A 21357-nucleotide genomic window follows, 5' to 3' on the forward strand; every position below is an offset into this window, starting at 1 on the left:
AATCTGGGAGGTGGAGGGTGCAGTGAGCCAAGATTGCGCCACTGCACTCCAGCCTGGTGACAGAGCGAAACTCCGTCTCAAAAAAATAAAAAATAAAAGGCAGGGAGACAGAGATTTAAAAGGGAACTTTTCAAATAAAAATCTAAAATACGTAAATGAGATGAATGAAAGTAATATGAAATGGTGACCATCTCTGAAATAAGTGTAGCTATAGCTAAAAATACTACATACTAGTACCCTTGTACTAGTTTTAAAAAGAAAATTTGTATTGGCTACAAATTTAAATGAGAAGATTATCAACACAAAAAATTTATAGGCTTACAAAGTCTAGCAGGATAACAAATAGATACAAGTAGCACTTGAAACGTGGCTGATCCAAATTCAAATGTTTCATGAGTGTACAATACACAATGGATTGATTTTTTTTTTTTTTTTTGAGACGGAGTCTGGCTCTGTAGCCCAGGCTGGAGTGCGGTGGCCGGATCTCAGCTCACTGCAAGCTCCGGCCTCCCAGGTTCACGCCATTCTCCTGCCTCCGCCTCCCAAGTAGCTGGGACTACAGGAGCCCGCCTCGTCGCCCGGCTAGTTTTTTGTATTCTTTAGTAGAGACGGGGTTTCACCATGTTAGCCAGGATGGTCTCGATCTCCTGACCTTGTGATCCGCCCGTCTCAGCCTCCCAAAGTGCTGGGATTACAGGCTTGAGCCACCACGCCCAGCCTACACAATGAATTTTGAAGACTTAGTACAAAAAAAAGTATGACAAATAACCCATTAATTTTTTTTTTTTATTTTTTTGGAGACAGAGTCTTACTCTGTCACCAGACTAGAGTGCAGTGGCACGATCTCGGCTCACTGCACTCTCCGCCTCCCAGGTTCAAGTGATTCTCCTGCCTCAGCCTCCCGAGTAGCTGGGATTACAGGTGTGCACCACCACTCCTAGTTAATTTTTGTTATTTTTAGTAGGGATGGGGTTTCACCATGTTGGCCAGATAGTCTCGATCTCCTGACCTCATGATTCGCCCACCTCTGCCTCCCAAAGTGCTGGGATTATAGGCATAAGCCACTGTACCCAGCCCATTAATAATCTTTAAATTGATTACATTTGAAATATTTTAGATAAGTTAAAGTATTACCAGTAAAATGAATTTCACTTTTCTTTATTCTTTAATGTTCTAACTAGAAAGTTTTAAATTATGGCCGGGCGCGGTGGCTCAAGCCTGTAATCCCAGCACTTTGGGAGGCCGAGACGGGCGGATCACGAGATCAGGAGATCGAGACCATCGTGGCTAACACAGTGAAACCCCGTTCTCTACCAAAAAATACAAAAAAAAAAAAAAAAACTAGCCGGGCGAGGTGGCGGCGCCTGTAGTCCCAGCTACTCGGGAGGCTGAGGCAGGAGAATGGCGGGAACCCGGGAGGCGGAGCTTGCAGTGAGCTGAGATCCGGCCACTGCACTCCAGCCAGGGGGACAGAGCGAGACTCCGTCTCAAAAAAAAAAAAAAAAAAAAGAAAGTTTTAAATTATGTGGGTAACTCACATGACACTTTTTTCTGCTGAACAACGCTTTTCTAAATCTCAGAAAAGAGCTCAGAATTCTCCTGAAGAATTTCTGTGATTGCCTCATAAACCTATTGATTATGTTCCAGAAGACCAGTAATTGCTCTTTATCTGCAAAGTACTTTATACAAACAAGTAAGAGGTACTTGAGAATTAGGCTGGATGCAGTGGTTCATGCCTGTAATCCCAGAACTTCGGGAGGCCAAGGAGGGCGGATCACCTGAGGTCAGGAGTTTAAGATCAGCCTGGCCAACATGGTGAAATCCCGTCTCTACTAAAAAAAAAAAAAAAAAACACACACACACACACACAAAAATTAGCCAGGTGTAGTGGCACATATCTATAATCCCAGCTACTTGGGAGGCTGAGGCAGGAAGACTTGCTTAAACCTGGGAGGCACAAGTTGCAATAAGCCAAGATCACCCCACTGCACCCCAGCCTGGGTGATAGTGAGACTCTGTCTCAAAGAAAAGAGAAAATGGAGAATTTTTTAAAAAAGAGAGAGAGAGAAAAAGGAGAATTACAGAAACCATTCTCCATGGATCAAATTATTAACAATGAGGCCAGTCATGGTGGCTCACGCCAGTAATCCCAGCACTATGGGAGGACAAGGTGAGTGGATCACTTGAGGTCAGGATTTTGAGACCAGCCTGACCAACATGGTAAAACCCTACTACTAAAAATACAAAAATTAGTTGGGCGTGCCTGTAATCCCAGCTACCTGGGAGGCTGAGACAGGAGAATCGCTTGAACCTGGGAGGCAGAGGTTGCAGTAAGCCAAGATCACGCCACTGTCTGGGTGACAGATCAAGACTCCTTCTCAAAAAAAAAATAAAAATAAAAATAAAAAAATAAAATAAATAAATTATTAGCAATGAAAACAAAGTATGAATACCGATGGACAGTGACCACAGCTTGCAACTGAGGACAGCACCCTAATGCTTACTTCTAACCAGTGAAGAACCATGTAAACCAGGCAGGACAGGGAAGGGGAGAATATGCACAGCTGCGGGCGGGCTTATGGTATCGGTGGGGCAGATGGCAGCTGATACACACGCAATCAAAACAGCATTATTAGTATAAAGAAACACAGAAACATAATCAATGCCTGAACATTTCTCAACATTATCATATTGACAACATTTTAAAAATAGGTTATAACATAAAGCTTAGAAGATTATAGCATGGGGGTGGGGGACAAGGGAGGAATACAGTGGCAGGGGATAGTTTTTAAAAGAAATTAAAAATACAATTGGGAATTAAAATTCGTGAATTAACAAAACTTTCTGTTCACTAATAATTTGCTGAATGTATCCCAATTTAATCTAAACTGACACCAGAAGTTTAACTTTAGACCTCAGTGGCATACAGGCATCTGCAGGAGATATTGTAGGTTGAATTCCAGACCACCACAATAACGCAAGTATAAAGTAAGGTCACACAAATGTTTTGGTTTCCCAATGCATATAAAAGTTACATTCACTCTTGCTTTCATGAAAGATCTCTCTGTAGTATGACGCTATTTGATAGCATTTTACCCAGAGTAGAACTTGTTTCAAAATTGGAGTCAATCCTCTGAAACCCTGCCATTGCTTTATGAACTAAGTTTATGTCATACTCTAAATCCTTTGTTATCATTTCAACAATGTTCGCAGAGGTTGCAGTGAGCTGACATGGTGCCACTGCACTCCAGCCTGGGCAACAAGAGTGAAACTCTGTCTCAAAAAATACATACATAAATAAATAAATAAATAAAAATAAATGGCATGCATCTCCTTATACACCTCCATCAGGACTCTGTGAGTGATTATGAGCAGTCATATTTTGAAAGCAATCTTTTTTTCTGAGCAGTAGGTCTCAAAAGTGGGCTTAAAACATTCGGTGAACAACGCTATCAAGAGATATGCTGTCATCCAGGCTTTATTGTTCTATCAAGAGAGCACAGGCAAAGCAGATTTAGTGTAACTCTTCGGGACTCCAGGATTTTCAGCATGGTTAATGAGCGTGGCTTCAAAGTAACCAGCAGCATTAGCCCCTCACAAGGGATTCAGTCTGTCCTTTGAAGCTTTGAAGCCAGGAATGGATTTCTCTCTAGCTAGCAAAGTCCTAGACAGTATCTTCTAATATAAGGCTGTTGTGTCTACACTGAAAATCTGTTTTGTGAGTGTAGCCGTCTTCATGAATTATCTCAGCTAGATCTTCTAAAGAACTTGCTGCAGTTTCTATATCAAACGACTTGCTGCTTCACCTTGCACTTTTATACTTTTATGTTATAGAGACTGTGGGCCGGGCGCGGTGGCTCAAGCCTGTAATCCCAGCACTTTGGGAGGCCGAGACGGGCGGATCACGAGGTCAGGAGATCGAGACCATCCTGGCTAACATGGTGAAACCCCGTCTCTACTAAAAAAACACAAAAATCTAGCCGGGCGAGGTGGCGGGCGCCTGTAGTCCCAGCTACTCGGGAGGCTGAGGCAGGAGAATGGCAGGAACCCGGGAGGCGGAGCTTGCAGTGAGCTGAGATCCGGCCACTGCACTCCAGCCCCAGCGATAGAGCAAGACTCCGTCTCAAAAAAAAAAAAAAAAAAAAAGAGAGAGACTGTGTCTTTCCTTTTTTTTTTCTGAGACACAAGTCTCAAGAGTCCAAGCTGGAGTGCGATGGCGCAATCTCAGCTCACCGCAGCCTCTGCCTCCTAAGCTCAAGCAATTCTTGTACCTCAGCCTCCAGAGTAGCTGGGACTACAGGTGCACGCCACCAGGCCTGGCTAATGTTTTGTATTTTAGAAGAGATGGGGTTTCACCAGGGTGCCTAGGGTGGTCTTGAACTCCTGAGCTCAGGCGATCCACCCGCCTTGGCCTCCCAAAGTGCTGGGATTACAGGCACGAGCCACCACTCCCAGCCGACCGTGTCCTTCCTTAAACCTCGTAAGTCAACCTCTGCGAGCTTCCAACTTTTCTTCTGCAGCTTCCTCACCCATCTCAGCCTTCACAGAATTGAAGAGAGTTAGGGCCTCGCTCTGGATTACGCTGTGGCTTAAGGGAATGTTGTGGATAGTTTGATCTTCTATCCAGACCATTCAAACTTTCTTCCTGTCAGCAATAAGCTGTTTTGCTTTATCATCTGCATGTTCACTGGAGCAGCACTTTTCATTTCCTTCGAGAACTTTTCCTATACATTCTCCACCTGGCTAACTGTTCAGCCTAGCTTTCAGCCTACCTCACCTGCTGACATGCCTTCCTCACTAAGCTTCATCATTTCTGCTTTTGATATAAAGTGAGCAGCCTGCAACTCTTCCTTTCATCTGAACACTCAGAGGCCACTATAGGGCTATTAATTGGCCTAATTTCTTTTTTTTGTTTCTTTTTTTTTTGTTGAGACGGAGTCTCACTCTGTCACCCAGGCTGGAGTGCAGTGGCACGATCTTGGCTTACTGCAACCTCCGCCTCCCAGGTTCAAGTGATTCTCCTGCCTCCCGAATAGCTGGGACTACACGTGCATGCCACCACACCCAGCTAATTTTTGTATTTTTAGTAGAGACGGGGTTTCACCATGTTGGCCAGGATGGTCTCGATCTCCTGACCTCATGGTCCACCCATCTCGGCCTCCCAAAGTGCTGGGATTACAGGTGTGAGCCACCATGACTGGCCAGCCTCATTTCAATATTGTGTCTCAGGGACCAGGGAGGCTTGAGCAGAGGGAATGATGGGGGGACCAGGCGATTAGTGAAGCAGTCAGAACACATATTTACCAATTAGGTTTGCCATCTTATATGCGTGCATTTGAGGACTCCCAATACAATAGTAACATCGAAGATCACTGATCTCAATACCTTGAACCAAGGAGGCAGACGCTGCAGTGAGTCGAGATCGCACCACTGCAGTCTGGCCAAGGTGACAGAGCGAGCCTCCCTCTCAAAAAAAAAAAAAAAAAGACAGGGTGCAGTAGCTCACGCCTGTAATCCCAGCACTTTGGGAGGCCAAGGCGGGTGGATCACCAGGTCAGGAGATCGAGAACATCCTGGCTAACACGGTGAAACCTCATCTCTACTAAAAATATAAAACTTAGCCGGGCGTAGGGCCAGGCGCAGTGGCTCACGCCTGTAATCCCAGCACTTTGGGAGGCTGAGGCAGGCGGATCACGAGGTCAGGAGATCGAGACCATCCTGGCTAACATGGTGAAACCCCATCTCTACTAAAAATTACAAAAAAAATTAGCCGGGCGAGGTGGCGGGCGCCTGTAGTCCCAGCTACTCGGGAGGCTGAGGCAGGAGAATGGCGTGAACCCGGGAGGCGGGGCTTGCAGTGAGCGAGACTCCGTCAAAAAAAAAAAAAAAAAAATTAGCCGGGCGAGATAGCGGGCGCCTGTAGTCCTAGCTACTCGCTACTCCGGAGGCTGAGGCAGGAGGATGGCATGAACCCAAGAAGCGGAGGTTGCAGTGAGCCGAGATCACGCCACTGCACTTCAGGCTGGGTGACAGAGCGAGACTCTGTCTCAAAAAAAAAAAAAAAAATCCACCACAGCGGAAGCAATAGTCATGAAAAAGTCTGAACTAGTGCTATGCCAAGAGTTAACAAAATGTGACATAGAGAATGAAGTGGGTACATGCTGCCAGAAAAACGGCACCAACAGGCTTGACAAAAGGTTGCCACAAATATTCAATTTATGCAAACCGCAGTATCTGCCAGGCACAAAAAAAAAATGATGTATGCCCAGTCGGGCGCAGTGGCTCACTCCTGTAATCCCAGCATTTTGGGAGACCAAGGCAGGCAGATCACCTGAGGTCGGGAGTTCGAGACCAGCCTGACCAACATGGAGAAACTCTGTCTCTACCAAAAATACAAAATTAGCCGGGCGTGCTGGAGCATGCCTGTAATCCCAGCTACTCAGGAGGCTGAGGCAGGAAATCACTTGAACCCAAGAGGCGGAGGTTGCGGTGAGCCGAGATCGTACCACTGCACTCCAGCCTGGGCAACAAGAGCAAAACTCCATCTCAAAAAAACAAAAACAACAGCCAAAAAAAATGAGGTATGCTAATATATATTATGTGCCTATAGATACCCTAGCTTTTTTGTTGCCTTTCCATGTTTTTAAGAAAATGCTGTATCAGGCTGGGCGCAGTGGCTCACGCCTGTAATCCCAGCACTTTGGGAGGCCGAGGCAGGCGGATCATGAGGTCAGGAGATCAAGACCATCTGGGCTAACACAGTGGAAACCCCGTCTCTAATAAAAATATAAAAAATTAGCCAGGCATGGTGGCGGGTGTCTGTAGTCCCAGCTACTTGGGAGGCTGAGGCAGGAGAATGGCTTGAACCTGGGAGGCGGAGCATGCAGTGAGCCGAGATCACGCCACTGCACTCCAGCCTGGGCAACAGAGCAAGACTCCATCTCAAAAACAAAAACAGAAAAAAAAGAAAATGCTGTATCAATTAGTTAACATAAAACCTACAGTGTTAGGTTAAACACAGATATGAAAATTGTCATACTGTGAAAGGCTGTAAGTATGAATACCCTATAGTAAATTTTAACACTGTGTTCCAATGTCAGGTAACCTCACCACTGCTCTAAATGAGAATTACAAAACTCACTGAAGACTGTGATAAGGTGATTCCACTGAGGGAATGGAGGAGAACTGTTTAATTTTGCATATGCTTAAACAAACTCATTTGCACAGTAAGTAACTGATTTTCAACACACCAAATTTTTATCTAGAAAAGAACTCCTGGCTGGGCGTGGTGGCTCACACCTGTAATCCCAGCACTTTGGGAGGCCAAGGTGGGTAGATCACCTGAAGTCAGGAGTTCAAGACCAGCCTGATCAACGTGACAAAACCCTGTCTCTACTAAAAAATACAAAAAATTAGCCAGGTATGGTGGTGTGCACCTGTAATCCCAGCTACTCCAGAGGCTAAGGTAGAAGAATTGCTTGAACATGAGAGGTGGAGGTTGCAGTGAACTGAGATCGCACCATTGCACTCCAGCCTGGTGACAGACCGAGACCCCATCTCTTTAAAAAAAAAAAAAAAAGGCCAAGAGTGGTGGCTCATGCCTGAAATCCTAGCACTTTGGGAGGCCAAGGCAAGCAGATCACCTGAGGTCAGGAGTTCGAGACCAACTTGGCCAACATGGCAAAACCCTGTCTCTGCTAAAATTACAAAAATTAGCCGGGCATGGTGGTGGGCACCTGTAATCCCGGCTCAGGAGGCTGAGATAGAAGAGTTGCTTGAACACGGGAGGTAGAGGTTGCAGTGAGCCAAGATCGTGCCACTGCACTCCAGCCTGGGCGATAAGAGTGAAACTCCATCTCACAAAAAAAACAGAAAGAAAAAAGAAAGTAATTCCTTATCTGAGTAAAACTTTTTTTTTTTTTTTTTGAGACGGAGTCTCGCTCTGTCACCCAGACTGGAGTGCAGTGGCTTGATCTCAGCTCACTGCAAGCTCCGCCTCCCGGGTTTACGCCATTCTCCTGCCTCAGCCTCCAGAGTAACTGGGACTACAGGCGCACGCCACCACGCCCGGCTAGTTTTTTTGTATTTTTTAGTAGAGACGGGGTTTCACCATGTTACCCAGGATGCTCCTCCAACTCCTGACCTCGTGATCCAACCGTCTCGGCCTCCCAAAGTGCTGGGATTACAGGCTTGAGCCACCGCACCCGGCCCTGAGTAAAACTTCTAATCTATTCAAAATTTCTCTACCTTCATTACCTTCTCTCTAATGTATTTCATTAATCCAGAGTAAAGCCAGGTAAGGAACACTGGACAATAAACATTACCATTTTTCTTAACTCTTCAGTATCTATCCTGACATATTTCAGTGATTCCTTTGGAGCATTTTGAAATGTCTCCATAAACATTTCAGAAAATCTTTTTTAGTTTTTTTTTTTTTTGAGACGGAGTCTCGCTCTGTTGCCCAGGCTGGAGTGCAGTGGCCGGATCTCAGCTCACTGCAAGCTCCACCTCCCGGGTTCACGCCATTCTCCTGCCTCAGTCTCCCGAGTAGCTGGGACTACAGGCGCCCGCCACCTCGCCCGGCCAATTTTTTTGTATTTTTCAGTAGAGACGGGGTTTCACTGTGTTAGCCAGGATGTTCTCGATCTCCTGACCTTGCGATCCACCCGTCTCGGCCTCCCAAAGTGCTGGGATTACAGGCTTGAGCCACCGCGCCCAGCCGCTCTTTTTTAGTTTAAACCTCATCCTGCTTTAGAAGAAAATATAACTTGGCCAGGCACAGTGGCTCACGCCTGTAATCCCTGCACTTTGGGAGGCCAAGGTGGGCAGATCACCTGAGGTTGGGAGTTCGAGACCAGCCTGACCAACATGGAGAAACCCTGTTTCTACTAAAAATACAAAATTAGCTGGGCATTGCCTGTAATCCCAGCTACTAGGGAGGCTGAGGCAGGAGAATCGCTTGAACTCACGAGGCAGGGGTTGTGGTGAGCCAAGATTGAGCCACTGCACTCCAGCCTAGGCAACAAGAATGAAACTCCATCTCAAAACATAAAAAAGAAAAAAGAAAGAAAATATAACTTGTCTTACCTATAAATATTTAGGCTTAAAATTAATGAAATGCAAAAGATAAAAATACAACGCTTACAATATTTTACAAAATCTTTTTGAAAATCCTTTCTGGTATTGACAAAAGCACGTCCTCTTTCAGTTCCGACGACAAACACGTCTGTTTCATACACTGCAATGCAGGCCACTTCGGCTTTGGACTTGGCCAATTCTTTACACTACAATACAAACAGCAAATATTATGTTACATGCAGACATTTAAGGGCACCGTTTCTGCTCAATGAATTAAAAAAATCTAACGACATTTTTTAAAGGTACTTAGCTTTCAAAATAGTTTTTGGCCTGATTTTAAACAAAAGACAATACAGAATTTATAAGGAAAAAAAGCAGAATTCCCTTGTAATCTCTTAAAGATCAGATTCCCCAAGAAGCAGACTCAGAGTTTACACAGGCTTGCTGGGGGTCACTGTCAATTACAGCTCTTGGGAGGTGGGAAGCAGGCAGGGCTGGAGAGCGGAAGCACTGAACACTGATGTAGCTGCACCCAGAGCTAGGAGCTGGCGTGGCCCTCCCCAGGGAAAGGGCGGAAACTTGTGCAAGGTGGCTGAAACAGTCATGGCACCCGGGGCAATAAGTGCCATCAGTACAAAAGGAGGGGGGTCTGAAACCTACACTACAGCATTCATTACATAATCCCCACCTCCAGAAGTATTCCCCTGTGTACACACAGCCAGAATCACTTTTAGGTGGGCAGAGTATTTACTGACTTTTACTAAGTATATTCCTATAAGATTAAATATTCTTTAAAAACGTTATAGAGTATATAGTATTCCATTTAATGAATATACCTTGGATCATTTACTGATAACATTATTTAAAAGGTTGGTGATTCCAATCTTCCTCCCTAAAAATAACACCACCATAATAACCTGGGAACGAAATATTTATGGGCGTTTTTTTTTTTTTTTTTTTTTTGAGACAGAGTTCCGCTCTGACGCCCAGGCTGGTGTGCAGTGGCGCGATCTCGGCTCACTGCAACCTCTACCTCACGGGTTCAAGCAATTCTGTCTCAGCCTCCCAAGTTACTGGGACTACAGGTGCATGCTGCTACCCCAGCTAATTTTTTTGTATTTTTAGTAGAGACAGGGATTCACCATGTTGGCCAGGCTGGTCTCGAACTCCTGACCTCAGGCAATCCACCGCCTCGGGCTCCCAAAGTGCTGGGATTAGGCATGAGCCACCGCGCCCGGCCTTATGTGCATCTTGAATGACTTTCTCAAAATAGATACAGAGACATGAGAGTCAAAAAAAACAAAACAAAAACAAAACACAATGACAGTAAATACTCTGAATTCTCAAAATCTACTGAAATTTGCTTCCTAATAAGATTCATAGGTGGAGCACAGTGGCTCACGCCTGTAATCCCAGCACTTCGGGAGGCTGAGGTGGGCGCATCACCGGAGGTCAGGAGTTCGAGACCAGCATGATCAACACGGTGAAACCCCGTCTCTACTAAACATACAAAAAAATTACCCGGCAGTGGTGGCAGCCGCCTGTAATCCAAGCTACTTGGGAGGCTGAGGCAGGAGAATCGCTTGAACCCAGGAAATGGAGGTTGCAGTGAGCTGAGATCACGCCACTGCATTCCAGCCTGGCAACAGAGTGAGACTCCGTATCAAAAAAAAACAAACAACAACAACAACAACAACAAAAAACCTGGAGCACCATATTCTAGTATACAATCTCACTCTGAATAATTGCTAATATTATACATACATTCAAAGTTAACACTTGCAAAACAAATGACTGCCTAAGGTGATGGCAGAAAAAAAATTTGAGATTAAATAGGAAAATTAAACATTTAGGTAAGTTAAGAAGATTCTGAAGCATGGTAATAAAATGTGATTTTGGCCGGGTGCGGTGGCTTACGCCTGTAATCCCAGCCCTTTGGGAGGCCAAGGCGGGTAGATCACCTGAGGCTGGGAGTTCGAGACCTGCATGACCAACATGGTGAAACTTCGTCCCTACTAAAAATACAAAAAATTAGCTGGGCATGGTGGCACGCGCCTGTTATCCCAGCTACTCGGGGGGCTGAGGCATAAGAATTGCTTGAATCCAGGGGGCGGAGGTTGCAGGGAGCCGATATCACGTCATTGCACCCCAGCCTGGGCAACAAGAGCAAAACTCTGTCTCAAATAAATAAATAAATAATAAAATGTGATGTGAAAGGCTTAAATCCATAACTATTATTCAAGAAGAAAAACTATTCATTGGTTGGGGTGGTAGCTCATGCCTATAATCCCAGCACTTTGGGAAGCTGAGGCGGGTGGATCAAGAGATTAGGAGTTCGAGACCGGCCTGGCCAAGATGGTGAAACTCCATCTTTACTAAAAATACAAAAACTAGCTGGGTGCGGTGGCAGGCGCCTGTAATCCCAGCTACTCAGAAGGCTGAGGCAGGAGAATCGTGTGAACCCAGGAGGCAAAGGTTGCAGGGAGCTGAGATCTTGCCACTGCTCTCTAGCCTGGGCGACAGAGCAAGACTCTGTCTCAAAATAAAAAAAAAAGAAAAACTACTCATTAAAACTGAAAACCATAAAATTCTATCTTCCACAAAAACAAATCAACCTTATCTACAGCACAGGCCTACCCAACTATGGAATGATGGAACACAAGGCCTCACCATGGACTCGAGAGCTGACATGAGGAATGTCACCACCATCCTGCTCTCTGAGGACTCCTCATCTTCAACGGGCAGGGTGGACATTGCAACTTGGGCCATGATCCCTGTGCACGAGAAGTAAGAAGAAAGTGAGTGGTAGAAAACCGGTATCCTAAACCCACAGCCAAAGCTGTGAGGACCCCTCATGGGCAGCCTAATTTGCAGTTTTCCTGCACTAGAGAAAAAAATAAGGTTCAGAAACTAAGTATTTGACTTGTCCCACACCCTCATAAGATAAAGAATCCATCCCCTAACTTTCTATGTATTGTTATTTCCAGAAAATTGGGTCAATATCACACCCCAAATAAATCCAGGTAGCACCCAGAATCAGTGAAATTTCTCCCAAGTAAGAGGAAGAGGAGGCAAGGCACTTTAAAACCCAGTGACAGGCAACCACAACTCAACACAGGAAAGAGGTGCTAAGCTCTCTTCTCCCCTGAACATCCTGACACAGAAAAGAATGGATGCAGTGAACTGAGGCTGAGTGGAGAGTTCCTCTTCTTACTAAGAAAACAGATCACAGGCATCAAGTAACATGTAAGATTCTTTATAATACAGCATATTCTGGCCAGGCACGTTGGCTCACACCTGTCATCCCAGCACTTTGGGAGGCTGAGGCAGTCACATCACCTGAGGTCATGAGTTTGAGACCAGTCTGGCCAACATGGAGAAACCCTGTCTCTACTAAAAATACAAAAATTAGCCGGGTGTGGTGGTGGGCGCCTGTAATCCGAGCTACTCGGAGGCTGAGGCAGGAGAATTGCTTGAACCCAGGAGACGGAGGCTGCAGTTAGCAGAGATCGCACCATTGCACTCCAGCCTGGGTGACAAGAGCAAAACTCCGTCTCAAAAACAAAAACCAAAACACACACAAAAAAACGGTTAGTAGTGTAAATGTTATCTTATGTATATTTTACCAAAATAAAACCAAGACAATACACCATAAAAAAAATACTGGTCAGGTGTGGTCGATCACGTCTGCAATCCCAGCTCTTTGGAAGGCTGAGGCAGGTGGATCACCTGAGGTCGGGAATTCGAGATTAGCTTGGGCGACACGGCAAAACCCCGTCTCTACTAAAAATACAAAAATTAGCCAGGCAGGGTGGTGGGCACCTGTAATCCCAGCTACTCAGGAGTCTGAGACAGAGGAATCACTTGAACCTAGGAGGCGGAGGTTGCAGTGAGCCGAGATCATCCCACCTCATTTGAGCCTCGGTGACAGAGTGAGACCCTGTCACAAAAATTAAAAAACAAAAAAAAATTATGTATATTTTACCAAAATAAAACCAAAACAATACACCATATAAAGACATACTAAGATGGCAAAATCTAAAGCAAATTTCTAAAACTGAAATACTAAAAAGGTTTTCTGTAAATAGCATGCAAATTAGATGCCTATTAAAAACTGTCCCTTTTAATTTAGTTGAATTAATTCTACTTTTAGGGAGGTATTGAATAATTAAACTTAATATGGAAGGATAACTGAAAAATTTAAAAATTAAACACTGGAAACAAGAATAGTAACTGTAAAAACATAAATTAATTAATTAATTTACTGACAACACCCGAGTATTCCTTAAGGAAAGCCCCAGGATTCTGGAGAACATGGACAAGCCGTTGAGGAGCTGTCAACAGAAAACTGTTATGCCTAAAACTGTCAGTAAATCTTTTCCCTATTATTAAAGAGGATGCTCTATTTCCCTATTATTAAAGACTGTGATCTAGCTTTACCATCTGTTACCATGTGAATTAACTGCTAGCCCAGATTACCCATCAACAAGTAATGAAGCATACACACTTAGGAAGTTATGCTTTATAATAAAAACCATAATCAGCTGGGCGTGGTGGCACGCACCTGTAATCCCAGCACTTTGGGAGGCCGAGACAGGTGGATCTCTTGAGGTCAGGAGTTGGAGACCAGCATGGCCAACATGGTGAAACCCCGTCTCTACTAAAAGTTCAAAATAGCCGGGCATGGTGGCACGCACCTGTAATCCCAGCTACTTGGGAGGCTGAGGCAGGAGAATCGCTTGAGCCCAGGAGGCAGAGGTTGCAGTGAGCCAAGATTGCACCGCTGCACTCCAGCCTAGACGACAGAGTGAGACTCCATCTCAAAAATAAATAAATAAATAAATAAATAAATACAAACAACAATCAAAAAATAATTGACACTTGGCTGGGCACAGTGGTTCATGCCTGTAATCCCAGTATTTTGGGAGGTCGTAGCAGGTGGATTACATGAAGCCAGGAGTTCCAGACCATCCTCGGCAATGTGGCAAAACCCTGTTTCTATTAAAAATACAAAAATGAGCCAGGCATGGTGGTGTACCATCTGTAATCCCAGCCACTCAGGAGGCTGAGGCAGGAGAATCACCTGAGTCCTGGAGGTGGAGGTCGCAGTGAGCCAAAATCGCGCCACAGCACTCCAACCTGAACAACAAAGCAAGACTCTAAAAAACAAAACAAAACAACAACAAAAAAATTATCCCCATATATTTGAACAAACGGAAGCAAATCTGATTCCCAAAACAAGGTTCCCTGACTAGAGACGGAAAGTAACAGCAGTATCAAGCAAGTGAATAGGTAAATTATAGAAATTATTTGGTCTAACAGCCTAGGTAGATCCCATTCTTTTTCTCTTGGATAAGACTAAGTGAATTTGTTTGGTTTTCTTTCCCTCTCCCTCTCCCTCTCCCCCAAGTCTAAGTAAATTTGCATTAAAATGTGGCTCAGGGCAAAATGGACAACAAAGGCACTATATGTTTCTACAATTAGACATTCACTTAGCATACACTTTCATTATTTCTGAAAGTTCATGGTATTTCTTCATAATCTCACTTTTCCTTTAATTCCCCAGCGAAAGGAAACAAGAGATGTGTTCTCATTTTACAAATGCAGTGATTTGTCAAGGTCATATAGCCACTATCACAGTCAGAACATGAAACTAGGGCAATTTTCTGCCTACCGCTGTTACCATTTCTTCTCATCTTTAATCGCCATAAATCTGCTATCAAGTCATCATAAGGCCAGAGAATAAGGTCTGGAGGCAGGGAATCTTAGGCCAATTCATGCTGACTTCCAGAACTAAATCAACAGGAAAACCCCAACTTTCCACACTTAAGTAACAAAAGGATGGGAGGCTACTCAGTTTGCAAACCACCATTCCCACTTTTGCTGCGTCCCAGATGGAAAATTGAAAGTATCTCTGATTGGTTGCTTCCTGCAACCAATCAGACGTTTGCACAGGGGTGTAACTTTGTAACTTCACTTCAGCCTCTGATGGTTGCTTCCTGCACCCAATCAGACTGACTGCGACCAAGTCTTTTCGTTTTCTTTTGAGACGGAGTCTCACTCTGTCGTCGCCCAGGCTGGAGTGCAGTGTCGCGATCTCGGCTCACTGCAGGCTCCGCCTCCCGGGTTCATGCCGTTCTCCCGCCTCAGCCTCCTGAGTAGCTGGGACTACAGGCGCCCGCCACCGCGCCTGGCTAATTTTTTGTATTTTTTAGTAGAGACGGAGTTTCACCGTGTTAGCCAGGATGTTCTTGATCTCCTGACCTCGTGATCCGCTCGCCTCTGCCTCCCAAAGTGCTGGGATTACAGGCGTGAGCCACCGTACCCGGCGTTTTTTTCTTTTTTTAAGATGGAGTCTCGACCGGGCGCGGTGGCTCAAGCCTGTAAGATCGCGCCACTGCACTCCAGCCTGGGTGACAGAGCAAGACTCCGTCTCAAAAAATGAAAAATAAAAATAAATAAAAATAAAAAAAGATGGAGTCTCGCTCTATCCCCCAGGTTGGAGTGCAGCAGCACGTTCTGGGCTCACTGCAACCTCGGCCTCCCGGGTTCAAGCGATTCTCCTGCTCTTCAGCCTCATGAGTACGGGGGATTACAGGTGCCCGCCACCACGCCCAACTAATTTTTGTATTTTTAGTAGAGATGGGGTTTCGCCGTGTTGGCCAGGCTAGTTTGGAACTCCTGACCTCAGGTTATCCACCCACCTCGGCCTCCCAAAGTGCTGGTATTACAAAGGTGAAACACCACGCCTGGCCTTTTTTTTTTTTTTTTTTTTTTTATTTGAGACAGAGTGTGGCTCTGTTGCCCAGGCTGGAGTGCAATGGTGCTATCTCAGATCACTGCAACCTCCGCCTCCCAGGTTCAAGCGATTCTCCTGCCTCAGCCTCCCGAGTAGCTGAGATTACAGGAAACTGCCACCACACTGGCTAATTTTTTGTATTTTTAGTAGAGATGGGGTTTCACCATGTTGGTCAGGCTGGTGTGGAACTTGTGACCTCAGGTGATCCACGCCTCTAGGCCTCCCAAAGTGCTGGGATTACAGGAGCCCGGCAGGGCAAGTCGTCATTTGCATCAACTGTAACTTTGTAACTTCACTTTAGTCTCTGGTTGGTTGCTTTCCACAACCAGATACTTGCATAGGGTATAACCTTTGTAACTTCAAGTCAGCCTCTGGTTGCTTTTCACAACCAATCAGACTGCTTGCGGGCCACTACTACATGTACCTAAGGTGTACAACAGGTAACCAATGGGAAACCTCTAGAGGGTAGTTAAACCCCAGGAAATTCTGTGAAGGGGATCTTCCCTAGGCTCGGTCCCTCCCCTTTTTGTGGAGTGTACTTTCTACTTTCAGTAAATCTCGGCTTTAGGTGCTTCTTCCATTCCTTGCTTTGTGCCTTTTGTCCAATTCTTTGTTCAAAATGCCAAGTACCTGGACACGCTCCACTAGTAACAATCACACTCCGTGTGTGTAAGAAATGGGAGACAGACGCCACAGCAACTGCCCACCGGGTGCCCCTGGTGATGAAGGTCCTATGTCTTTATCAGAACTAACAGGGCAGGCAGCGAGCCCTGCAGGATGGAAAGCACCCTGGGGGCGACCCACAGGCCTTCTCTGTGCTTTCTGCTCTCTGGAAATGGGTGCATCCGGGTCACACCGGAAGTTCACTATTCTTTGCTCGTCCCGAGGTTCCTTCATGGGACAGTCCTTAGTTGAAACTATTCGTGGAGCCCTCCCTGCACCCTTCACTTGGGGACAGCTCCCTCTCTTTTCTCCTCTTCCCAGAAAAAAACTGCCATCAGGAGGTGGCATTAACAATGAACACCTGAGGAGGCATCGGGCCAGGCAGGTGAGGCCAGCTTAGGAAGCACGTGATGCACTGGTCCTCACAGGACCACACACCTAGAGAGCTGAGGTATGGGTTCAGCAGACAACCATCTCGCTGCGTGCCCTTGGGGGCTGTACTCAGTCGCCTCGTCTATAAATGGAAATGCTCAATACCTTTTATGAATCCCCTCAACCTAAGAAGGGTTGGACCAAGAGAAGGAAATGAACATTTATTGAATATGTTATGCTTTATTGGCCATCTTGTATAATAAGCACAGCAACCCTGAGTGGGAGAGCAGGCACCATGGAGCCCACATGGACCCCAGAAGAGCTCCTTGATGGAGGTGGTGCTTCAGAAGCCACCTGAGCCGGGCCCATGGAGTCTTTTTCCTGGTTGACTTTATTTTCTGATGTCACCAGCAATGAACCACAAATCACCAGGATATGACCTGTCCTATCTGTCATGACACATCAAAACTCAGAGGTCTCCCAATAAAAGAGGCTGTTAAACAAAAAACAAACAAAAAAAATTAAACCAGGTAAAATGAGGACATTTTGCTCTGTGCTCACAAGGAATGCAACTAGGTATGATTTTTACTTTTTTTTTTTTTTTTTTGATGGGGGAAGGAGTCTCACTCTATTGCCCCAGCTGGAGTGCAATGGTGCGATCTTGGCTCACTTCCATCTCCAGCTCCTGGGTTCAAGCAATTCTCCTGCCTCAGCCTCCCGAGTAGCTGGGATGACAGGCGCCCACCACCACACCCGGGTAATTTTTGTATTTTTAGTAGAGATGGGGGCTTCACCATGTTGGCCAGGCTGGTCTTAGCTCCTGACCTCAGGTGATCCACCCGCCTCAGCCTCCCAAAGTGCTGAGATTATAGGCGTGAGCCACCACACCCGGCCTCCCATTTTTTCAATCTCCTCAGTTCTTCTATTCTGAAGGTTTTTTGACTTCACCTTTAGTTTCTCTGATTTGATCTTAATTCTCCTTCATGAGTTTCAAAGATGAACTCATTTGGCCTGTTGCCGTTTCACTGGTTATCTCTGATTCTGGTCAGCTACTGTATATGTGATGCCTTCTTTATCTCTGAAAACAGACTCTAGCCATTCTTTAAAATCCTCTTGAGTTACAGCCGGGCGCGGTGGCTCACGTCTGTAATCCCAGCACTTTGGGAGGCTGAGGCGGGCGAATCACGAGGTCAGGAGATCGAGACCATCCTGGCTAACACAGTGAAACCCCGTCTCTACTAAAAATACAAAACAAATTAGCCAGGCGTGGTGGTGGGCGCCTGTAGTCCCAGCTACTCGGGAGGCTGAGGCAGGAGAATGGAGTGAACCTGGGAGGCAGAGCTTGCAGTGAGCCAAGATCATGCCACTGCACTCTAGCCTGGGTGACAGAGCAAGACTCCGTCTCCCAAAAAAAAAAAAAAAAAATCATCCTCTTGAGTTTCCTGTTGGAGATCCATTTCAGGTATTAGGTTTATCCGTGTCCTTGCTATTCTGATCCATTCTTCCTCAAAATGAGCCAATAACTAATTCCATAAAATTTTCTTTTTGACTCTACTTCTGCTTTAATTAACTGATTCCTTGCTGTTATTACCAAACAGCACACAAAAACATTTGGTTTTGGGTTTTATGAGACAGTCTCACTCTGTTGCGTGGACGAGTACAGTAGCACCACCACCGCTAACTGCAGCCTCCACCTCCTGCGTTCAAGCGATCTTCCCACCTCAGCATCCCTACCAGCTGGGGCTACAGACTCACAGCACCATGCCCGGCTAATTTTTTGTATTTTCAGTAGAGATCGGGTCTCAACATGTTGCACAGGCTGGTCTCCAACTCCTGAGATCAAATGATCCTCCCACCTCAGTCTACCAAAGTGCTAGGATTAAAGGCATAAGCCACTGCACCCAGACAAAAAAATATATTTTATAGTGAGTGAAAGGAAGAACGTGTTGAAGATTTTTACAAACCTTAACATTAGTCTAACAAAAACTGCGATTCTTAATATTTTTTAGGATACTGTTCTCTGAAATACTTCTGAACTGTCAATACATTTCTGCTTCAAAACAAGGTTCCAGTCAGACTGGTAAGTGGGGAAGTGCTAGAACACTCTTTTATTTAAATTACATTCATGTTCTTTTCTTTTTTCATGTTTGTAATATATAAATATATAAAAATTATATATGTGTGTGTATGTGTATATATATATATATTTTTTTTTTTTTTGAGATGGACTCTGGCTCTTGTCACCCAGGTTGGACATTACAACCTCCGCATCCCGGGTTCAAGCAATTCTCCTGCCTCAGCCTCCCAAGTAGCTGGGATTATAGGTGCCCAGCTAATTTTTCCATTTTTAGTAAAAACGAGGTTGCACCATGTTGGCCAGGCTGGTCTCAAACTCCTGACCTCAGGTGATGTGCCTGCCTTAGCCTCCCAAAGGGCTGGGATTATAGGCGAGAGTCACTGTGCACAGCCTACAGTTAGTTCTTTAACAAAGGACTAGAATCCCTCTCTAAATTCCAAATTGCCTCTTTACAGCCAGGTGTGGTGGCTCACACCTGTAATCTCAGCACTTTGGGAGGCCAAGGTAGGAGGATCACTTGAGGTCTAGAGTTCAAGACCAAACTGCCTTTTTAATGCATAATAACAATCAAAGAATGGCAGGTTTTAAAAACAGAATCAACACAAGGTAAATAATTAGACAGTGATTGCAACTATAATACTATGCAGTCTTTCAACAGAGAATTAACTGCCACTCACCATAAAAATAAGGCATTTGGTTCAAAAAAAAAAAAAAAAAAAAATATATATATATATATATATATATATATGGCAGTGGCTCATGCCTGTAATCCCAGCACTTTGGGAGGTCAAGTCAGGTGGATCACTTGAGGTCAGGAGTTCGAGACCAGCCTGGCCAACATGGTGAAACCCCATCTCTACTAAAAATACAAAAATTGGCTGGGCATCGTGGTGGGCACCTGTAATCCCAGCTACTTAGGAGGCTGAGGCAGGAGAATCACTTGAACCCGGGAGGCGGAGGTTGCAGTGATCCAAGATCATGCTGGGCAACAGAGTGAGACCCCATCTCAAAAAACTAAAAAATTTTTTAAAATATAGCTAGGCATGGTGGCTCATGCCTGTAATCCCAACACTTTGGGAGGCCGAGGCGGGCAGATCACAAGGTCAGGAATTCGAGACCAGCCTGGCCAACATGATAAAACCCCATCTCTACTAAAAATACAAAAATTAGCCAGGTGTGGTGGTGCACACCTGTAATCCCAGCTACTCATGAGGCTGACGCAGGAGAATTGCCTGAACCCGGGAGGTGGAGGTTGCAGTGAGCTGAGATCGCGCCACTGCACTCCAGCCTGGGCGACAGAACAAGACTCCATCTCAAAAAATCAAAACAAAAAAAAAGTAGGTTACAGACTGATTATCTAGGTGAACACATTACTTATGTCACAAAAACTGCTTCCAGGTACTGTCAGGCAAACTATCTTTTAATAATGAAAGACAGCCCAATTGAGACAATAGTTTAAATTAGTAAAACCTTGACTCACCACCTAAAAGACTGAAGACTCAGTCTCAACGAAGGTGAAATGGATTTAAACTGATGAGAAACACCAGGCCCATTATTTTATTTTCTTCTGCACAAATTTCTGTAGGCTACTATTTTTACTTGTAATAAGCAATGAAGATCTACACTGTACCTTTACTTAAGGAAGGCGAGATAAACTTCAAGACTGCAGAAATCAGTATCTTTTCTAACTCAATGTTCTGCATTCAAACAATAATCACTAAACCCCTAGATGCTTAGATGAATAAAAACTGAGAAAAGCCTTCAAAATTAGCTAAAATAACTACCACTAGGATATTGTCCCTGGAAGACAGTATTTAAGACAAGTAATAATATTCAACTCTGTAATTATTCAACAGCCTTAAGAGTTAGAAAAAAAAAAAGCCGGGCTCAGTAGCTCACACCTGTAATCCCAGTGCTTTGGGAGGCCGAGACAGGAGGATGGCTTGAGCCCAGGAGGTGAAGGCTGCAGTGAGCCATGATGGCACCACTGCATTCCAGCCTGGGTGACAGAGCAAGCCCCGGTGTCCACTAAAGAGAGAGAGAGATACAGACAGACAGAGACAGAAAGAATACTTTTACCAGAGAAATTTTCCATCTAAACTTAAGTTTTTGACCCCCTATTCCAAAAAATGGACTACAGCAGTGAGTCTGCAGTACTGATGGATGCACTTCTGCCTAGGCCAGTATTTCAGGGAAGTTCTCTCTTTCTTGGTTTTCTGGTGTCTTCTAGCTTTCCAGCTGTCTTCATTCTTTGAGATCTAGTCTCCAGTTATTTTTTGTATAAGAGGAAAAACTGTAAAACCCAAATTTACTTTTTTTTTTTTTTTTTTGAGACGGAGTCTCACTCTGTCGCCCAGGCTGGAGTGCA

At 45.0% G+C, this 21357-nt stretch overlaps 2 protein-coding genes and 1 long non-coding RNA gene across 6 annotated transcripts in view; 1 reads left to right on the plus strand and 2 right to left on the minus strand.

The window, feature by feature from the left end:
* Window positions 1-12041, plus strand: part of LOC104681249 — a 46498-nt gene extending 34457 nt beyond the window's left edge. The window contains exon 4 of the long non-coding RNA XR_750554.1: window positions 11705-12041. This is a non-coding gene — a long non-coding RNA (uncharacterized LOC104681249). The remainder of the gene's footprint in view (window positions 1-11704) is intronic.
* GTF2I (general transcription factor IIi) overlaps window positions 1-21357 on the minus strand; it is a 111934-nt gene that overhangs the window by 69846 nt on the left and 20731 nt on the right. For all 4 annotated transcript variants that reach the window (XM_010387489.2, XM_030933066.1, XM_010387488.2 and 1 more), the window contains 2 exons: window positions 11749-11852; window positions 9146-9284 (listed from right to left, as the gene is read on the minus strand). In XM_010387489.2, the coding sequence (XP_010385791.2) occupies window positions 9146-9284; window positions 11749-11847 (238 nt within the window). In that variant the 5' untranslated portion in view covers window positions 11848-11852. Of the gene's footprint in view, window positions 1-9145; window positions 9285-11748; window positions 11853-21357 lie in introns of those variants that run through there.
* LOC115898346 (tigger transposable element-derived protein 1-like) overlaps window positions 17139-21357 on the minus strand; it is a 33531-nt gene continuing 29312 nt past the window's right edge. The window contains exon 2 of the mRNA XM_030933068.1: window positions 17139-17405. Within this exon, the coding sequence (XP_030788928.1) occupies window positions 17365-17405 (41 nt within the window). The 3' untranslated portion in view covers window positions 17139-17364. The remainder of the gene's footprint in view (window positions 17406-21357) is intronic.

The sequence above is a fragment of the Rhinopithecus roxellana genome, chromosome 6 (genome assembly GCF_007565055.1).
Source record: "Rhinopithecus roxellana isolate Shanxi Qingling chromosome 6, ASM756505v1, whole genome shotgun sequence".
In the NCBI taxonomy this organism is placed as follows: Eukaryota; Metazoa; Chordata; class Mammalia; order Primates; family Cercopithecidae; genus Rhinopithecus; species Rhinopithecus roxellana.